Below are 21,011 nucleotides of genomic sequence, written 5' to 3'. Positions count from 1 at the left end.
ATTTGAGTCAACTTTAACATTGACCTGCAATAGATGTCATTCAATTGGTAACATACATTTGTTGTCTTCTTCTAATGCCTCTTAAGGGGAAAGTAATGTAAAAGTGTTAAGGGAATTTTGATCAATAATGACTAATTATGTATACATTTCAATCAGGACTGACTAATCAGAATACTATTATGTTACTGTATATATACTAATAAGAATAATATTATGTTACTGTATATGTACTAATCAGAATACTATTATGTTACTGTATATGTACTAATCAGAATAATATTATGTTACTGTATATGTACTAATCAGAATAATATTATGTTACTGTATATGTACTAATCAGAATAATATTATGTTACTGTATATGTACTAATCAGAATAATATTATGTTACTGTATATGTATGAATTTTCTTTCTTAATCCTAGTACTGACTATAATGTGTGTATATATAATCAAGGATTAGAACAATGACTGTCTGTTCCTTGGAAGAAATGAATGAACTATATCTTCAGACTGGCTAGAATACTTATCTACACAAGAAGACCTTGGCTCGACCATAAATTATATTAAATTGGTAGGGAGACGATGTGGGAAGGCTTGAGATACTGCCTTTGTACCAGGGTGGGAGAAGAGACGGGTTGGTACTGGAACTAATGACGCCATTTTCAGTTAATAACCTGTGGTAAACTGTATCGTGTTCAGTGCTCTCGTGAATAAAGGCTGCTATTTGACTTTAAGACCGGGCTCTGTCCATTATTATAAAATAAGGGTTTTACAAATCCTTATGAATTGACAGAGTGTTTAATTTGAATTGGGTATTAAAGCATAGAGCAATTTAATTCCTGTAACAAAAAGTAACTGAACGTAATCAGATTACGTTATTACGCGTTTGGGGTAATCCAAAAAGTACGTTACTGATTACAATTGTGGACAGGTAACTAGTAACTGTAATGGATTGCATTTAGAAAGTAAACTTCCCAACCCTGTGTGTAGTGCTAGGGTAAAAACCAAAATGTGCACCCATTGGGGGCCTCAGGACTGAGTTAGGAAAAGCCTGCTGTAGACCGTTCAGACAAGGACCCTATTTAAACCCCCTACCTGCCATCTTGGCGCGGTGAAGGACAGATTCCACCTCGTTTCCGAAGGTGCTGTTGCAGTTGTAGCGCAGAGCTGAGGCACTGAGACCCAGGGTTCCATAGTTGGCCTTCACACCACACAGGTAGGCAGTGGCTGTGCCGGCACTGTCAGGCATCTGCTGGTCCACGTTGTACGTCTGAAGGGTCAAATACACATGCACGCACACACACACACACACACACACACACACACACACACACACACACACACACAGATTTGTTGTAAACCAGTGAAACATCTTAATTTACATGTCTACGTTATACCAGGTTTGAGTTCAGTTCTCCATTAAATTAATTGGATAAATATATAACTATTTTATTTTTAGTAATTTATTTCCTGAATGGATTCTTTTACAGTTGAATGGAACCCTGCCGTGGTATAAACACTATCATTATAATGGCAGTATAATGATATTACTAGTATCCTGAAGTCATAAAGGCCATCAGGAGGGTTAACTTCTTTACAGCAGTAGGCCTGTTCAAAGTAGTGAGCATGATACATATTTGAAATGTCTGACATCAAAATGAAAAAAATGATGAGGTTCAAATGATATTGTCTTCATGAGAGGAGATTGGACAGACCTTAGACAGGGCTAAGTGTGGGAAGGTGTCCATTGCCAGACTAAACTCCTCTCCGTTCCCTCCATTCATCTGCCCTTTGAGGATCCTCGCTGCAGTCACTGTGGGGATGCCCATACCTGCATGGACATTGGCAGAGCACACAACCTTTTGACAACTTCACCTGAATTGACAGATAACGTTTTTACTTACAGCTTCTCCTGAAAGACACACAACCTTTTGACAACTTCACCTGAATTGACAGATAACGTTTTTACAGCTTCTCCTGAAAGACACACAACCTTTTGACAACTTCACCTGAATTGACAGATAACGTTTTTACAGCTTCTCCTGAAAGACACACAACCGTTTGACAACTTCACCTGAATTGACAGATAACGTTTTTACAGCTTCTCCTGAAAGACACACAACCTTTTGACAACTTCACCTGCATTGACAGATAACGTTTTTACAGCTTCTCCTGGGGCGGCAGGTAGTCTAGTGGTTAGAGCTTTTCCTGGGGCGGCAGGTAGTCTAGTGGTTAGAGCTTTTCCTGGGGCTGCAGGTAGTCTAGTGGTTAGAGCTTTTCCTGGGGCGGCAGGTAGTCTAGTGGTTAGAGCTTTTCCTGGGGCGGCAGGTAGTCTAGTGGTTAGAGCTTTTCCTGGGGCGGCAGGTAGTCTAGTGGTTAGAGCTTTTCCTGGGGCGGCAGGTAGTCTAGTGGTTAGAGCTTTTCCTGTGGCGGCAGGTAGTCTAGTGTTTACAGCTTTTCCTGTTGCGGCAGGTAGTCTAGTGGTTACAGCTTTTCCTGGGGCGGCAGGTAGTCTAGTGGTTAGAGCTTTTCCTGTGGCGGCAGGTAGTCTAGTGTTTACAGCTTTTCCTGTGGCGGCAGGTAGTCTAGTGTTTACAGCTTTTCCTGTGGCGGCAGGTAGTCTAGTGGTTAGAGCTTTTCCTGGGGCTGCAGGTAGTCTAGTGGTTAGAGCTTTTCCTGGGGCTGCAGGTAGTCTAGTGGTTAGAGCTTTTCCTGGGGCTGCAGGTAGTCTAGTGGTTACAGCTTTTCCTGGGGCGGCAGGTAGTCTAGTGGTTAGAGCTTTTCCTGGGGCGGCAGGTAGTCTAGTGGTTAGAGCTTTTCCTGGGGCGGCAGGTAGTCTAGTGGTTAGAGCTTTTCCTGGGGCGGCAGGTAGTCTAGTGGTTAGAGCTTTTCCTGTGGCGGCAGGTAGTCTAGTGTTTACAGCTTTTCCTGTTGCGGCAGGTAGTCTAGTGGTTACAGCTTTTCCTGGGGCGGCAGGTAGTCTAGTGGTTACAGCTTTTCCTGGGGCGGCAGGTAGTCTAGTGGTTAGAGCTTTTCCTGGGGCGGCAGGTTTTCTAGTGGTTAGAGCTTTTCCTGGGGCGGCAGGTAGTCTAGTGGTTAGAGCTTTTCCTGTGGCGGCAGGTAGTCTAGTGTTTACAGCTTTTCCTGGGGCGGCAGGTAGTCTAGTGGTTAGAGCTTTTCCTGTGGCGGCAGGTAGTCTAGTGTTTACAGCTTTTCCTGGGGCGGCAGGTTTTCTAGTGGTTAGAGCTTTTCCTGGGGCGGCAGGTAGTCTAGTGGTTAGAGCTTTTCCTGTGGCGGCAGGTAGTCTAGTGTTTACAGCTTTTCCTGTGGCGGCAGGTAGTCTAGTGGTTACAGCTTTTCCTGGGGCGGCAGGTTAGGGTTAGGGTTTTTGGCCAGTAACCAAAAGGTTGCTGATTGATTCCCCTGAGCTGACAAGGAAAATAATCTGTAGTTCTGCCCCTGAACAAGGCACTGTTCCCCGGTAGGCCGTCATTGTAAATAATAATTTGATCTTTAACTGACTTCACTTTTTAAATAAAGGTTCAATAAAAAAATGCCCTGTGCTGGGTGGAAGATAAATCAAATGTACTGAATACCTTACTGTGAAATGCTGTGAAATGCTGAATGCAACAGGTGTAGACCATACTGTGAAATGCTGAATACAACAGGTGTAGACCATACTGTGAAATGCTGAATACAAAAGGTGTAGACCTTACTGTGAAATGTTTACTTACAAGCCATTAACCAACAATGCAGTTCAAGAAATAGAGTTAAGAAAATACTTACAATGTACATTTTTTAAATAAAAAGTAACACTATAACATAACAATAACAAGGCTAGAAACAAGGGGTACCGGTACTTAGTCAACAGGTCAGCCAAGGAATGAATTATACCCCTGAGCAAACATTCCATAACTCCAGGTGACAGTAAATCACCAACATTGGCTTTATACCTACTACGCATCTTATCAAATTATTTATGAACTGCCAATACACTTAAAGAAGTAGAAGAAGAAATGTATCATTTTAGAATGGAGAAATCAGCACCTCAGTGGTGCTGCCCAGGCTGTCACAGGAGACCTGGCCTCCACAATCCCCCGACTTCAACTAAATTGAGATGGTTTGGGATGAGTCAGACCGCAGAGTGAAGGAAAAGCAGCCAACAAGTGCTCAGCATATGTGGGAACTCCTTCAAGACTGTTTGAAAAGCATTGCAGGTGAAGCTAGTTGAGAGAATGCCAAGAGTGTGCAGAGCTGTCATCAAGACAAAGGGTGGCTATTTGAAGCATCTCAAATATAAAATATATTTTTATTTGTTTAACACCTTTTTGGTTACTATATGATTCCATATGTGTTATTTCATAGTATTGATGTCTTCACTATTTTTCTACATCAATGTAGAAAAGGGTAAAAATAAAGAAAAACCCTGGAATGAGTAGGTGTTCTAAAACTTTAGACTGGTCGGGTCTGCTAAATGACTTAAATGTAATGTAAATGTCGTGTATGACTAATACAATTTACAACTTTCAGTCCACTTACCACTGCCTTGCCGCAAGACCTGATAATGATTGCATGGTACAGATTATCAGCTCTAACATTGATGGGTGACTACAGATTATCAGCTCTAACATTGATGGGTGACTACAGATTATCAGATCTAACATTGATGGGTGACTACAGATGATCAGCTCTAACATTGATGGGTGACTACAGATTATCAGATCTAACATTGATGGGTGACTACAGATTATCAGCTCTAACATTGATGGGTGACTACAGATGATCAGCTCTAACATTGATGGGTGACTACAGATGATCAGCTCTAACATTGATGGGTGACTACAGATTATCAGATCTAACATTGATGGGTGACTACAGATTATCAGCTCTAACATTGATGGGTGACTACAGATTGTCAGCTCTAACATTGATGGGTGACTACAGATTATCAGCTCTAACATTGATGGGTGACTACAGAATATCACCTCTAACATTGATGGGTGACTACAGATTATCAGCTCTAACATTGATGGGTACCTACAGATTATCAGCTCTAACATTGATGGGTGACTACAGATTATCAGGTCTAACATTGATGGGTGACTACAGATTATCAGCTCTAACATTGATGGGTGACTACAGATTATCAGCTTTAACATTGATGGGTGACTACAGATTATCAGATCTAACATTGATGGGTGACTACAGATGATCAGATCTAACATTGATGGGTGACTACAGATTATCAGCTCTAACATTGATGGGTGACTACAGATTATCAGCTCTAACATTGATGGGTGACTACAGATTATCAGCTCTAACATTGATGGGTGACTACAGAATATCAGCTCTAACATTGATGGGTGACTACAGATGATCAGCTCTAACATTGATGGGTGACTACAGATTATCAGCTCTAACATTGACGGGTGACTACAGATTATCAGCTCTAACATTGAATGTGGGTGATGTGGGTGCTGAATCCAGCTCAATGAACATTTACAGTATATTGTGGTTGCACGATACTTGTTATCTATTAAAGGGATAGTGTGAAATGTTGGTAACTAAGCCCTTATTCTACTTATTCAGAGTCGAATGAAGTCATGGATTCCAGAAACAGCTAGCATGCTGGGAAGCCTGTCCCGACCCTATATTAATTATCTTTACAATGAGTTTAACTTGAGAAAATGTCAACCTTGTGATTTGAGAGAGAGAGAGCTATGGGTTTTTTCATTACTTTGATTGAAACGACATGTATACCAAATGGGAATCTATTGGTTTTCAGATCTGGGTTCGTTTTCTATCAAATACTTTACCGGCGCTTGATTGAGCATGTCTGGTGCAATGGGATGCTATGCTGCTATTGGATATCTCCATCACCTTAAAGTGAACACTGTTGAAGTGAGGCTAAATGCAAGGTCGTGTGTGGCTCACTTGGTAGAGCATGGCGCTTTCATCGCCTGGGTCGTGGGTTTGAATCCCACCGGGTGACCAGTACAGTATGCACTTGCTTCTCTAAATTGCTCTAATCCCTACTCTGTAGATTGTCTGCTAAATTATTCATATGTGCCAGCCAGCTACTCCTTAGATTTATCAAATGAAAGACAGGATATCAAATTGGATATCATAAAACCATAGATAGACTTGATAGGGCTTTCTCCTATAGAGCTCCATTTTTATGGAATGGTCTGCCTACCCATGTAAGAGACGCAAACTCGGTCTCAACCTTTAAGTCTTTACTGAAGACTCATCTCTTCAGTGGGTCATATGATTGAGTGTAGTCTGGCCCAGGAGTGGGAGGGTGAACGGAAAGCTCTGGAGCAACGAACCGCCCTTGCTGTCTCTGCCTGGCCGGTTCCCCTCTTTCCACTGGGATTCTCTGCCTCTAACCCTATTACAGGGGCTGAGTCACTGGCTTACTGGGGCTCTTTCATACCGTCCCTAAGAGGGGTGCGTCACTTGAGTGGGTTGAGTAACTGATGTGATCTTCCTGTCTGGGTTGGCGCCCCCCCTTGGGTTGTGCCGTAGCGGAGATCTTTGTGGGCTATACTCGGCCTTGTCTCGGGATGGTAAGTTGGTGGTTGAAGATATCCCTCTAGTGGTGTGGGGGCTGTGCTTTGGCAAAGTGGGTGGGGTTACATCCTTCCTGTTTGGCCCTGTCCGGGGGTGTCCTCGGATGGAGCCACAGTGTCTTCTGACCCCTCCTATCTCAGCCTCCAGTATTTATGCTGCAGTAGTTTATGTGTCGGGGGGCTAGGGTCAGTTCGTTATATCTGGAGTACTTCTCCTGTCCTATTCGGTGTCCTGTGTGAATTTAAGTGTGCTCTCTCTAATTCTCTCTTTCTTTCTCTCTCTCGGAGGACCTGAGCCCTAGGACCATGCCTCAGGACTACCTGACTTGATGACTCCTTGCTGTCCCCAGTCCACCTGGCCGTGCTGCTGCTCCAGTTTCAACTGTTCTGGCTTATTATTATTGGACCATGCTGGTCACTTATGAACATTTGAACATCTTGGCCATGTTCTGTTATAATCTCCACCCGGGACAGCCAGAAGAGGACTGGCCACCCCACATAGCCTGGTTCCTCTCTAGGTTTCTTCCTAGGTTTTGGCCTTTCTAGGGAGTTTTTCCTAGCCACTGTGCTTCTACACCTGCATTGCTTGCTGTTTGGGGTTTTAGGCTGGGTTTCTGTACAGCACTTTGAGATATCAGCTGATGTACGAAGGGCTATATAAATACATTTGATTTGATTTGATAGACTGACTAGAATTAATAGTTGAGAACTTGTTCTCAACTGGCCTACCTGGTTAAATAAAGGTGAAATAGAAAATAAATATAAGGCCGCTGGCCTTCTTGATCATACCTGTTGCTCATCTGCCCTATATGTCATGAACATGCCATTCATGAGCAGGTGATGTAAAGTTATCCAACAATACTACTGATAAGATCACCATCATGAAATAGCTGAACTCTCAATCCAACCAACTGCGTTAGTCAGTTTTTAACGAGATGAAAGCTGATATATTTTTCTAAATTGTTTATTTATGATTTATTTATAATTTATTTATAATAAACGGTCATTATTAACTCTCACTATGTTTTAAGTCGATTGTTTGTACACAGAGAGAATAGCATCCTTTCCATCCTCATCCTGCTTATAATATATGCTTTAATGAGTGCTTCATAATGCATTATAAACTGGGTGGTTCCAGCCCTGAATGCTGATTGGCTGACAGCTGTGGTATATCATGACAAAACCATGTATTTTTACTGCTCTAAGAACAGCCCTTGGCCATGGTATATTGGCCATATACCACACCCCCTCGTGCCTTATTATATCATGTGTCAAGTGTCTACGGGTTTTCGCTCCACCCTGGATGGATGTATTAAGGTCTCCCTCACATGGTTGTCTAGGTCTTTATTAAAAGAAAAACCAAAAACCTGCATGTTTGACACCCCTGTATTATATTCATAGTTGGTGGTAGGTAGGCCTGGTGATTAACGGCCAAGCTGACTAGGTAAAACATCTGTCGATGTGCCCTTGAGCAAGGCACTTGACCATAATTCTCCTGTAAGTCTCTGAGGATAAGAGCATCTGCTAAATGACTAAAAATGTCTATAAACAGCCTTGTAGTTCCGCTATCATAGGTAATATCACTAAATATCTGCAACCGAGCCATGCTGCTGCCTGGAGGACAGAGTCCAACAACTGCAACCAAACCATGCTGCTGCCTGGAGGACAGAGTCCAACAACTGCAACCAAACCATGCTGCTGCCTGGAGGACAGAGTCCAACAACTGCAACCAAACCATGCTGCTGCCTGGAGGACAGAGTCCAACAACTGCAACCAAACCATGCTGCTGCCTGGAGGACAGAGTCCAACAACTACAACCAAACCATGCTGCTGCCTGGAGGACAGAGTCCAACAACTGCAACCAAACCATGCTGCTGCCTAGAGGACAGAGTCCAACAACTGCAAACGAGCCATGCTGCTGCCTGGAGGACAGAGTCCAACAACTGCAACCAAACCATGCTGCTGCCTAGAGGACAGAGTCCAACAACTGCAAACGAGCCATGCTGCTGCCTGGAGGACAGAGTGCAACAACTGCAAATGAGCCATGCTGCCGAACAATGAGTGCTACAATGCGCAACGCCTCCTATGGACCAGATTAGGGATGGTACATTTCCTGGACTGACTCCATGTTTCTCCAACCAGACCCCTTGCTCCGTTCTTTCCCTCTGACCCCTTGCTCTGTTCTTTCCCCCTGACCCCTTGCTCTGTTCTTCCTCTCTGACCCCTTGCTCTGTTCTTTCCCACTGACCCCTGCTCTGTTCTTCCCCTCTGACCCCTACTCTGTTCTTCCCCTCTGACCCCTTGCTCTGTTCTTTCCCCCCGACCCCTACTCTGTTCTTTCCCTCTGACCCCTTGCTCTGTTCTTTCCCCCTGACCCCTACTCTGTTCTTCCCCCCGACCCCTACTCTGTTCTTTCCCCCGACCCCTACTCTGTTCTTTCCCTCTGACCCCTTGCTCTGTTCTTTCCCCCCGACCCCTACTCTGTTTTTTCCCTCTGACCCCTACTCTGTTCCACCCCCTACCCCTTGCTCTGTTATTTCCCCCGACCCCTACTCTGTTCCACCCCGACCCCTACTTTGTTCTTTCCCCCTGACCCCTACTCTGTTCCACCCCGAACCCTTGCTCTGTTCCACCCCCGACCCCTACTCTGTTCCACCCCGACCCCTACTTTGTTCTTTCCCCCTGACCCCTACTCTGTTCCACCCCCGACCCCTACTCTGTTCCACCCCCCGACCCCTACTCTGTTCCACCCCGACCCCTACTTTGTTATTTCCCCGACCCCTACTCTGTTCCACCCCCGACCCATTGCTCTGTTCCACCTCCCGACCCCTACTCTGTTCCACCCCCCGACCCCTACTTTGTTCTTTCCCCCTGACCCCTTGCTCTGTTCCACCTCCCGACCCCTACTCTGTTCTTTCCCCTGACCCCTTGCTCTGTTCCACCCCCCGACCCCTTGCTCTGTTCCACCTCCCGACCCCTACTCTGTTCCACCCCGACCCCTACTTTGTTCTTTCCCCGACCCCTACTCTGTTCTTTCCCACTGACCCCTGCTCTGTTCTTCCCCTCTGACCCCTACTCTGTTCTTCCCCTCTGACCCCTTGCTCTGTTCTTTCCCCCCACCCCTACTCTGTTCTTTCCCTCTGACCCCTTGCTCTGTTCTTTCCCCCTGACCCCTACTCTGTTCTTCCCCCGACCCCTACTCTGTTCTTTCCCCCCGACCCCTACTCTGTTCTTTCCCTCTGACCCCTTGCTCTGTTCTTTCCCCCGACCCCTACTCTGTTTTTTCCCTCTGACCCCTACTCTGTTCCACCCCCTACCCCTTGCTCTGTTATTTCCCCCGACCCCTACTCTGTTCCACCCCGACCCCTACTTTGTTCTTTCCCCTGACCCCTACTCTGTTCCACCCCCTACCCCTTGCTCTGTTCCACCCCCGACCCCTACTCTGTTCCACCCCCGACCCCTACTTTGTTCTTTCCCCCTGACCCCTACTCTGTTCCACCCCCGACCCCTTGCTCTGTTCCACCCCGACCCCTACTCTGTTCCACCCCCCGACCCCTACTTTGTTCTTTCCCCCTGACCCCTACTCTGTTCCACCCCTCGACCCTTGCTCTGTTCCACCCCCGACCCCTACTCTGTTCCACCCGCCGACCCCTACTCTGTTCCACCCCCCGACCCCTACTTTGTTATTTCCCCCGACCCCTACTCTGTTCCACCCCCGACCCCTTGCTCTGTTCCACCTCCCGACCCCTACTCTGTTCCACCCCCGACCCCTACTTTGTTCTTTCCCCCTGACCCCTTGCTCTGTTCCACCTCCCGACCCCTACTCTGTTCTTTCCCCTGACCCCTTGCTCTGTTCCACCCCCCGACCCCTTGCTCTGTTCCACCTCCCGACCCCTACTCTGTTCCACCCCCGACCCCTACTTTGTTCTTTCCCCCGACCCCTACTCTGTTCTTTCCCCCTGACCCCTACTCTGTTCTTTCCCCTGACCAGTACTCTGTTCTTTCCCCTGACCAGTACTCTGTTCTTTCCCCCGACGCCTACTCTGTTCTTTCCCCCTGACCCCTACTCTGTTCTTTCCCCCTGACCAGTACTCTGTTCTTTCCCCGACGCCTACTCTGTTCTTTCCCCCTGATCCCTACTCTGTTCTTTCCCCCCGACCCCTACTCTGTTCTTTCCCCCTGATCCCTACTCTGTTCTTTCCCCCCGACCCCTAATCTGTTCTTTCCCCCTGACCCCTACTCTGTTCCACCCCCCGACCCCTACTTTGTTCTTTCCCCTGACCCCTTGCTCTGTTCCACCTCCCGACCCCTACTCTGTTCTTTCCCCTGACCCCTTGCTCTGTTCCACCCCCCGACCCCTTGCTCTGTTCCACCCCCGACCCCTTGCTCTGTTCCACCTCCCGACCCCTACTCTGTTCCACCCCCGACCCCTACTTTGTTCTTTCCCCCGACCCCTACTCTGTTCTTTCCCCCTGACCCCTACTCTGTTCTTTCCCCCTGACCAGTACTCTGTTCTTTCCCCCTGACCAGTACTCTGTTCTTTCCCCCGACGCCTACTCTGTTCTTTCCCCTGACCCCTACTCTGTTCTTTCCCCCTGACCAGTACTCTGTTCTTTCCCCCGACGCCTACTCTGTTCTTTCCCCCTGATCCCTACTCTGTTCTTTCCCCCGACCCCTACTCTGTTCTTTCCCCCTGATCCCTACTCTGTTCTTTCCCCCGACCCCTAATCTGTTCTTTCCCCTGACCCCTACTCTGTTCTTTCCCCCGACGCCTACTCTGTTCCTTCCCCCTGATCCCTACTCTGTTCTTTCCCCCGGACCCCTACTTTGTTCTTTCCCCCAACCCCTACTCTGTTCCACCTCCCGACCCCTACTCTGTTCCACCCCCCGACCCCTACTCTGTTCCACCTCCCGACCCCTACTCTGTTCCACCCCCGACCCCTACTCTGTTCCACCTCCCGACCCCTACTCTGTTCCTTCCCCCTGATCCCTACTCTGTTCTTTCCCCCGGACCCCTACTTTGTTCTTTCCCCCGACCCCTACTCTGTTCCACCTCCCGACCCCTACTCTGTTCCACCCCCGACCCCTACTCTGTTCCACCTCCCGACCCCTACTCTGTTCCACCCCCCGACCCCTACTCTGTTCCACCTCCCGACCCCTACTCTGTTCCACCCCCAACCCCTACTTTGTTCTTTCCCCCCGACCCCTACTCTGTTCTTTCCCCTGACCCCTGCTCTGTTCTTCCCCTCTGACCCCTGATCTGTTCTTTCCCCTGACCCCTACTCTGTTCTTTCCCTCTGATCCCTACTCTGTTCTTTCCCCCCGACCCCTACTCTGTTCTTTCCCTCTGACCCCTTGCTCTGTTCTTTCCCCCTGACCCCTACTCTGTTCTTCCCCCGACCCCTACTCTGTTCTTTCCCCCGACCCCTACTCTGTTCTTTCCCTCTGACCCCTTGCTCTGTTCTTTCCCCCCGACCCCTACTCTGTTTTTTCCCTCTGACCCCTACTCTGTTCCACCCCCTACCCCTTGCTCTGTTATTTCCCCCGACCCCTACTCTGTTCCACCCCCGACCCCTACTTTGTTCTTTCCCCCTGACCCCTACTCTGTTCCACCCCCTACCCCTTGCTCTGTTCCACCCCCCGACCCCTACTCTGTTCCACCCCCGACCCCTACTTTGTTCTTTCCCCCTGACCCCTACTCTGTTCCACCCCCGACCCCTTGCTCTGTTCCACCCCCCGACCCCTACTCTGTTCCACCCCCGACCCCTACTTTGTTCTTTCCCCCTGACCCCTACTCTGTTCCACCCCTCGACCCCTTGCTCTGTTCCACCCCCGACCCCTACTCTGTTCCACCCGCCGACCCTACTCTGTTCCACCCCCCCGACCCCTACTTTGTTATTTCCCCGACCCCTACTCTGTTCCACCCCCCGACCCCTTGCTCTGTTCCACCTCCCGACCCCTACTCTGTTCCACCCCCGACCCCTACTTTGTTCTTTCCCCTGACCCCTTGCTCTGTTCCACCTCCCGACCCCTACTCTGTTCTTTCCCCCTGACCCCTTGCTCTGTTCCACCCCCCGACCCCTTGCTCTGTTCCACCTCCCGACCCCTACTCTGTTCCACCCCCGACCCCTACTTTGTTCTTTCCCCCGACCCCTACTCTGTTCTTTCCCCTGACCCCTACTCTGTTCTTTCCCCTGACCAGTACTCTGTTCTTTCCCCCTGACCAGTACTCTGTTCTTTCCCCGACGCCTACTCTGTTCTTTCCCCCTGACCCCTACTCTGTTCTTTCCCCCTGACCAGTACTCTGTTCTTTCCCCCGACGCCTACTCTGTTCTTTCCCCCTGATCCCTACTCTGTTCTTTCCCCCGACCCCTACTCTGTTCTTTCCCCCTGATCCCTACTCTGTTCTTTCCCCCGACCCCTAATCTGTTCTTTCCCCTGACCCCTACTCTGTTCCACCCCCGACCCCTACTTTGTTCTTTCCCCTGACCCCTTGCTCTGTTCCACCTCCCGACCCCTACTCTGTTCTTTCCCCTGACCCCTTGCTCTGTTCCACCCCGACCCCTTGCTCTGTTCCACCCCCCGACCCCTTGCTCTGTTCCACCTCCCGACCCCTACTCTGTTCCACCCCCGACCCCTACTTTGTTCTTTCCCCCGACCCCTACTCTGTTCTTTCCCCCTGACCCCTACTCTGTTCTTTCCCCCTGACCAGTACTCTGTTCTTTCCCCCTGACCAGTACTCTGTTCTTTCCCCCGACGCCTACTCTGTTCTTTCCCCCTGACCCCTACTCTGTTCTTTCCCCCTGACCAGTACTCTGTTCTTTCCCCGACGCCTACTCTGTTCTTTCCCCCTGATCCCTACTCTGTTCTTTCCCCCGACCCCTACTCTGTTCTTTCCCCCTGATCCCTACTCTGTTCTTTCCCCCCGACCCCTAATCTGTTCTTTCCCCTGACCCCTACTCTGTTCTTTCCCCGACGCCTACTCTGTTCCTTCCCCCTGATCCCTACTCTGTTCTTTCCCCCGGACCCCTACTTTGTTCTTTCCCCCCGACCCCTACTCTGTTCCACCTCCCGACCCCTACTCTGTTCCACCCCCGACCCCTACTCTGTTCCACCTCCCGACCCTACTCTGTTCCACCCCCGACCCCTACTCTGTTCCACCCCGACCCCTACTTTGTTCTTTCCCCTGACCCCTACTCTGTTCCACCCCTCGACCCCTTGCTCTGTTCCACCCCCGACCCCTACTCTGTTCCACCCGCCGACCCCTACTCTGTTCCACCCCCGACCCCTACTTTGTTATTTCCCCGACCCCTACTCTGTTCCACCCCCGACCCCTTGCTCTGTTCCACCTCCCGACCCCTACTCTGTTCCACCCCGACCCCTACTTTGTTCTTTCCCCCTGACCCCTTGCTCTGTTCCACCTCCCGACCCCTACTCTGTTCTTTCCCCCTGACCCCTTGCTCTGTTCCACCCCCCGACCCCTTGCTCTGTTCCACCTCCCGACCCCTACTCTGTTCCACCCCGACCCCTACTTTGTTCTTTCCCCCGACCCCTACTCTGTTCTTTCCCCCTGACCCCTACTCTGTTCTTTCCCCTGACCAGTACTCTGTTCTTTCCCCCTGACCAGTACTCTGTTCTTTCCCCCGACGCCTACTCTGTTCTTTCCCCCTGACCCCTACTCTGTTCTTTCCCCCTGACCAGTACTCTGTTCTTTCCCCCCGACGCCTACTCTGTTCTTTCCCCCTGATCCCTACTCTGTTCTTTCCCCGACCCCTACTCTGTTCTTTCCCCCTGATCCCTACTCTGTTCTTTCCCCCGACCCCTAATCTGTTCTTTCCCCCTGACCCCTACTCTGTTCCATCCCCCGACCCCTACTTTGTTCTTTCCCCCTGACCCCTTGCTCTGTTCCACCTCCCGACCCCTACTCTGTTCTTTCCCCTGACCCCTTGCTCTGTTCTTTCCCCCCCCGACCCCTTGCTCTGTTCCACCCCCCGACCCCTTGCTCTGTTCCACCTCCCGACCCTACTCTGTTCCACCCCCGACCCCTACTTTGTTCTTTCCCCCCCGACCCCTACTCTGTTCTTTCCCCTGACCCCTACTCTGTTCTTTCCCCTGACCAGTACTCTGTTCTTTCCCCCTGACCAGTACTCTGTTCTTTCCCCCGACGCCTACTCTGTTCTTTCCCCCTGACCCCTACTCTGTTCTTTCCCCCTGACCAGTACTCTGTTCTTTCCCCGACGCCTACTCTGTTCTTTCCCCCTGATCCCTACTCTGTTCTTTCCCCCCGACCCCTACTCTGTTCTTTCCCCTGATCCCTACTCTGTTCTTTCCCCCGACCCCTAATCTGTTCTTTCCCCCTGACCCCTACTCTGTTCTTTCCCCGACGCCTACTCTGTTCCTTCCCCCTGATCCCTACTCTGTTCTTTCCCCCGGACCCCTACTTTGTTCTTTCCCCCGACCCCTACTCTGTTCCACCTCCCGACCCCTACTCTGTTCCACCCCCGACCCCTACTCTGTTCCACCTCCCGACCCCTACTCTGTTCCACCCCCGACCCCTACTCTGTTCCACCTCCCGACCCCTACTCTGTTCCACCCCGACCCCTACTTTGTTCTTTCCCCCCGACCCCTACTCTGTTCTTTCCCCCTGACCCCTGCTCTGTTCTTCCCCTCTGACCCCTGATCTGTTCTTTCCCCTGACCCCTACTCTGTTCTTTCCCTCTGACCCCTACTCTGTTCTTTCCCCCTGACCCCTACTCTGTTCTTTGCCCCTGACCAGTACTCTGTTCTTTCCCCGACGCCTACTCTGTTCTTTCCCCCTGACCCTTACTCTGTTCTTTCCCCCTGACCAGTACTCTGTTCTTTCCCCCGACGCCTACTCTGTTCTTTCCCCTGATCCCTACTCTGTTCTTTCCCCCGACCCCTACTCTGTTCTTTCCCCCTGATCCCTACTCTGTTCTTTCCCCCGACCCCTAATCTGTTCTTTCCCCCTGACCTCTACTCTGTTCTTTCCCCCGACGCCTACTCTGTTCTTTCCCCCTGATCCCTACTCTGTTCTTTCCCCTGACCCCTACTCTGTTCCACCCCCCGACCCCTACTCTGTTCTTTCCCCCGACCCCTACTCTGTTCTTCCCCTCTGACCCCTGATCTGTTCTTTCCCCCTGACCCCTACTCTGTTCTTTCCCTCTGACCCCTACTCTGTTCTTTCCCCTGACCCCTACTCTGTTCTTTGCCCCTGACCAGTACTCTGTTCTTTCCCCGACGCCTACTCTGTTCTTTCCCCTGATCCCTACTCTGTTCTTTCCCCCCCCGACCCCTACTCTGTTCTTCCCCTCTGACCCCTGATCTGTTCTTTCCCCCTGACCCCTACTCTGTTCTTTCCCCTGACCCCTACTCTGTTCTTTGCCCCTGACCATTACTCTGTTCTTTCCCCGACGCCTACTCTGTTCTTTCCCCCGACGCCTACTCTGTTCTTTCCCCCTGATCCCTACTCTGTTCTTTCCCCCTGATCCCTACTCTGTTCTTTCCCCCGACCCCTACTCTGTTCTTTCCCCCTGATCCCTACTCTGTTCTTTCCCCCGACCCCTAATCTGTTCTTTCCCCCTGACCAGTACTCTGTTCTTCCCCCGACGCCTACTCTGTTCTTTCCCCCTGATCCCTACTCTGTTCTTTCCCCCGACCCCTACTCTGTTCTTTCCCCAGATCCCTACTCTGTTCTTTCCCCCGACCCTAATCTGTTCTTTCCCCCCTGATCCCTACTCTGTTCTTTCCCCCTGACCCCTACTCTGTTCCACCCCCGACCCCTACTCTGTTCTTTCCCCCGACGCCTACGCTGTTCTTTCCCCCTGATCCCTACTCTGTTCTTTCCCCGGACCCCTACTTTGTTCTTTCCCCCGACCCCTACTCTGTTCCACCTCCCGACCCCTACTCTGTTCCACCCCGACCCCTACTCTGTTCCACCTCCCGACCGCTACTCTGTTCCACCTCCCGACCCCTACTCTGTTCCACCCCCCGACCCCTACTTTGTTCTTTCCCCCGACCCCTACTCTGTTCTTTCCCCTGACCCCTACTCTGTTCTTTCCCCCTGACCCCTACTCTGTTCTTTCCCCCTGACCCCTACTCTGTTCTTTCCCCCTGACCCCTAATCTGTTCTTTCCTCCTGACCCCTACTCTGTTCTTTCCCGACCCCTACTCTGTTCTTTCCCCCTGACCCCTACTCTGTTCTTTCCCCCGACACCTACTCTGTTCCACCCCTGACCCCTACTCTGTTCTTTCCCCGACCCCTACTCTGTTCTTTCCCCCTGACCCCTACTCTGTTCTTTCCCCCGACACCTACTCTGTTCCACCCCCGACCCCTACTCTGTTCTTTCCCTCTGACCCCTACTCTGTTCTTTCCCTGACCCCTACTCTGTTCTTTCCCCCTGACCCCTGCTTTATTTGACCCCTGACCTCTGATGTTCTTTCCCCCGATCCATGCTCTCTTTGACCACCGACCCCTGCTCTGTTCTTTCCCCTGACCATTGATCTGTTCTTTCCAACTGACCTTGCTCTGCTCTTCCCCACTGACCCCTGCTGTTCTTCCTCCTGACCCCTGCTCTGTTCTTTCCCCCTAACACCTGCTACCCCCTACCCCCCCGACCCCTTCTCTTTTGACCCCCGGCCCCCGCTACGTTCTTCACCCCTGACCCCTGCTGTTCTTCCCCCCGACCCCTGCTCTGTTCTCACCTCACCAGCAGCTAGAACTTCATCTTGGGACTGAGTTGTCTTGTGTCTTGTGTTTTTGAATGTTTGTAACCTTCCCAAGGCTACAAGCAAATTGCCTTTTAAAACTGTCTGTGGTGGCCTGGTATCGGTAGAACCTGTGTTTTGACACATGCATACAGCATACATCATTCAGCGAAGCGTATTCCCCTCCAAGCATTTTGCCCATTCAATAACCTATCCCTGTCCCCAAGGGTCACTTTGATTGCATATGGGGTGGGACAACATAACGGGTCTGTCTGAAAATGTTTTGCCATTCAAAGCAATTTTTTTTATTAGGCTCTAGCTTCCATGAATTCAAATGTTACCCTTTAAATCACATAAATAGACACATTTTTAAGTGTGGGGGGGACATGTCCCCCCTCCCTTCATCCTGTCCATAGTGGAAATCATGCCAACACTTAGCCCCATCTCACTCACCATCTCCCAGGAACAGAATAGTGTTCTTAGCCCGACGGACGTTTGGCTTCATATCCAGAGCTTTGTGGAGGGCCTGCTTCCCCTTGTTGTTCCAGTAGCTGGGATGCTTCTCATTCTCTAAGGAAGAGCATCAACATTTTGTTATGTTTGTTTTTTATTCATGACATTGTCCACGTAGTTCCAATAGCTCAGAGACTTTGGTTCTGGAAATATCAGGGTTGGAGGTTTACAATGGTTGTGATTCCTGCTTAGGTCAGATATTAATTGGTGTTTAAGATCACTTTATTGGTCAATTTGCCTACAAGGTCCAACCAAAATGTTTACTTTAACCCAAACCCTCCAAAAGACACTATAATAGCATGCCATATCACTTAATCCGGCATAGCCAATGATACGACAATACAGGTATATATATATATATATATACATACAGTACCAGTCAAAAGTTTGGACACACCGAATCATTCCAGGGTTTTTACATTTTTTTTCTATTTTCTACATTGTAGAATAATAGTGAAGACATCAAAACTATGAAATAGCAAATCTGGAATCATGTATCATGATTAAATGTCAAGAATTGTGAAAAACTGAGTTTAAATGTATTGGGCTAAGATGTATGTAAACTTTTGACTTCAACTGTACATGTGATGTGTGATACATGTCATATTGCATTACATTTATTTACATTAGTCCCTATCATATTTTGTCACACTTTGTGTGACACATGACAGTTGTTACTCCTAAAATAATTTAAAAAAGAAAAGTCTGTCCATCATCCTGATGAGTAGATATTTGTTATGTTTCTCTTGTTAAAAATATTTTTAATTCATTATTGTTCAACATGTATGAATAGTCGTCGATAACCAATTCATTGCAGATAATGTAAGAATACCATAAATTAATTTCTTAATTGGTAAACGTATACCAAGCAAATAAAACAGTTATTTACCTGGAATGACAGATGAAGTCCAATCCACCGATAGAAATAGGATTAATCCAATGAGGGTATGTTGACTAGCCATGATGTGTGCTATGTGCTTAGTAATGACATTAGGACATCTGAACAAAGTTAGGAAGGTTGAAGCACTGTTAGTGGTCCCATTTATGACCTGAATGTGGTGGGTTCAAAGGGCAAATGTGTAATCCTCGCCATGTGAGAGGACACACATATACACACACACACACACACACACACACATGCAGAGTTGCAAAGAAAAAGCCATATATCAGACTGTCCAATAAAAAGAAAAGATTAAGATGGGAGAAAGAACACAGACATTGGACAGAGGAACTCTGCCTAGAAGACCAGCATCCCGGAGTCGCCTTTTCACTGTTGACGTTGAGACTGGTGTTTTGTGGGTACTATTTAATGAAGCTGCCAGTTGAGGACTTGTGAGGCATCTATTTCTCAAACTAGACACTCTAATGTACTTGTCCTCTTGCTCAGTTATGCCCTGGGGTCTCCCACTCCTCTTTCTATTCTGGTTAGAGCCAGTTTGCGCTGTTCTGTGAAGGGAGTAGTACACAGCATTGTACGAGATCTTCAGTTTCTTGGCAATTTTTCGCATGAAATAGCCTTCATTCCTCAGAACAAGAATAGACTGATGAGTTTCAGAAGAAATTAATTTGTTTCTGTCCATTTTGAGCCTGTAATCGAACCCACCAATGCTGATGCTCCAGATACTCAACTAGTCTAAAGAAGGCCAGTTTTATTGCTTCTTTAAACAACAGTTTTCAGCTGTGCTAACATAATTGCAAACAGGTTTTATAATGATCAATTTGCCTTTTAAAATGATACACTTGGATTAGCTAACACAACGCGCCATTGGAACACAGGAGTGATGGTTGCTGATAATGGGCCTCTATACGCCTTTGTAGACATTCCATAAAAAATCTCCCGTTTCCAGTTAGTGGGGCAAAAAAAGTATTTAGTCAGCCACCAACTGGCGGCGTAGTGTGTTACTGATGGTAGGCTTTGTTACTTTGGTCCCAGCTCTCTGCAGGTCATTCACTAGGTCCCCCTGTGTGGTTCTGGGATTTTTGCTCACCGTTCTTGTGATCATTTTGACCCCACGGGGTGAGATCTTGCGTGGAGCCCCAGATCGAGGGAGATTATCAGTGGTCTTGTATGTCTTCCATTTCCTAATAATTGCTCCCACAGTTGATTTCTTCAAACCAAGCTGCTTACCTATTGCAGATTCAGTCTTCCCAGCCTGGTGCAGGTCTACAATTTTGTTTCTGGTGTCCTTTGACAGCTCTTTGGTCTTGGCCATAGTGGAGTTTGGAGTGTGACTGTTTGAGGTTGTGGACAGGTGTCTTTTATACTGATAACAAGTTCAAACAGGTGCCATTAATACAGGTAACGAGTGGAAGACAGAGGAGCCTCTTAAAGAAGAAGTTACAGGTCTGTGAGAGTAAGAAATCTTGCTTGTTTGTAGGTGATCAAATGCTTATTTTCCACCATAATTTGCCAATACATAAATTAAAATTAAAGAGCAAATCAACAAATTGAGTTTTTATTTTTTGGAGATATTCAATACAAATGTATAAAAATACAACGTCTTCATACAAAAAAAAACATTCATTTTCAAAATCAACAACAAAAACAAGATTATAATGCTAATATGAGGTACAATCTGAGGAAGACAATTGATCTGGTAACAAAAAGGTCAAAATACACCAATTAAAACTTTGCTAAATGGCAGTTAACTTCCTGTTTACTTCTAAACTGTGTCCATAATACAGTTCAGTGGGAGCATTTCATCCTAAATGTTCCCAGAACAACAACAGAACAACCTTTGACTTCCTTTGACCATTGGCCAAGCCAAGGGATCTAAGCAATAACAGGGTAAAAAGACTGATGAAATTAGAATGAGCTGTATTTTCCGTTCCCCAGACACGTATTAAGCCTAGCACTTGTCTAAGAAGCATATTGAACATGCTTTTTAGTCCGGACTAGGCTTAACTGCAAAAGGCTCCTTTGTTCTCCACTTCCTGTCTGAATGACGTGTCCAAAGTAAACTGCCTGTTACTCAGGCCCTGAAGCCAGGATATGCATATAATTGGTACCATTGGAAAGAAACACTTGGAAGTTCGTATAAATGTTACAATAATGTAGGCAAGTATAACATAATAGATATGGTAGGAGAAAATCCAATGAAAAACCACCCGGAAATTTAGTATGGCCAGTATAAGGGCATACTCAATTCAAGCTCCCAAGATGCAATTCCTACGGCTTCTACTTGGTGTCAGTAGTCTAT

General features: G+C 48.4%; 1 protein-coding gene across 1 annotated transcript in view; it reads right to left on the bottom strand.

The window, feature by feature from the left end:
• alpi.2 (alkaline phosphatase, intestinal, tandem duplicate 2) overlaps positions 1-18,841 on the bottom strand; it is a 33,107-nt gene extending 14,266 nt beyond the window's left edge. The window contains exons 1-4 of the mRNA XM_029633554.2: positions 18,701-18,841; positions 17,752-17,868; positions 1,717-1,832; positions 1,097-1,271 (exon numbers count right to left, since the gene is read on the bottom strand). Of these exons, the coding sequence (XP_029489414.1) occupies positions 1,097-1,271; positions 1,717-1,832; positions 17,752-17,868; positions 18,701-18,773 (481 nt within the window). The 5' untranslated portion in view covers positions 18,774-18,841. The remainder of the gene's footprint in view (positions 1-1,096; positions 1,272-1,716; positions 1,833-17,751; positions 17,869-18,700) is intronic.
• Between the last annotated feature and the right edge of the window lie 2,170 nt (positions 18,842-21,011).

This window comes from Oncorhynchus nerka, linkage group LG25, assembly GCF_034236695.1.
Source record: "Oncorhynchus nerka isolate Pitt River linkage group LG25, Oner_Uvic_2.0, whole genome shotgun sequence".
NCBI lineage: Eukaryota > Metazoa > Chordata > Actinopteri > Salmoniformes > Salmonidae > Oncorhynchus > Oncorhynchus nerka.
This window is presented reverse-complemented; position numbering and strand designations above follow the sequence as displayed.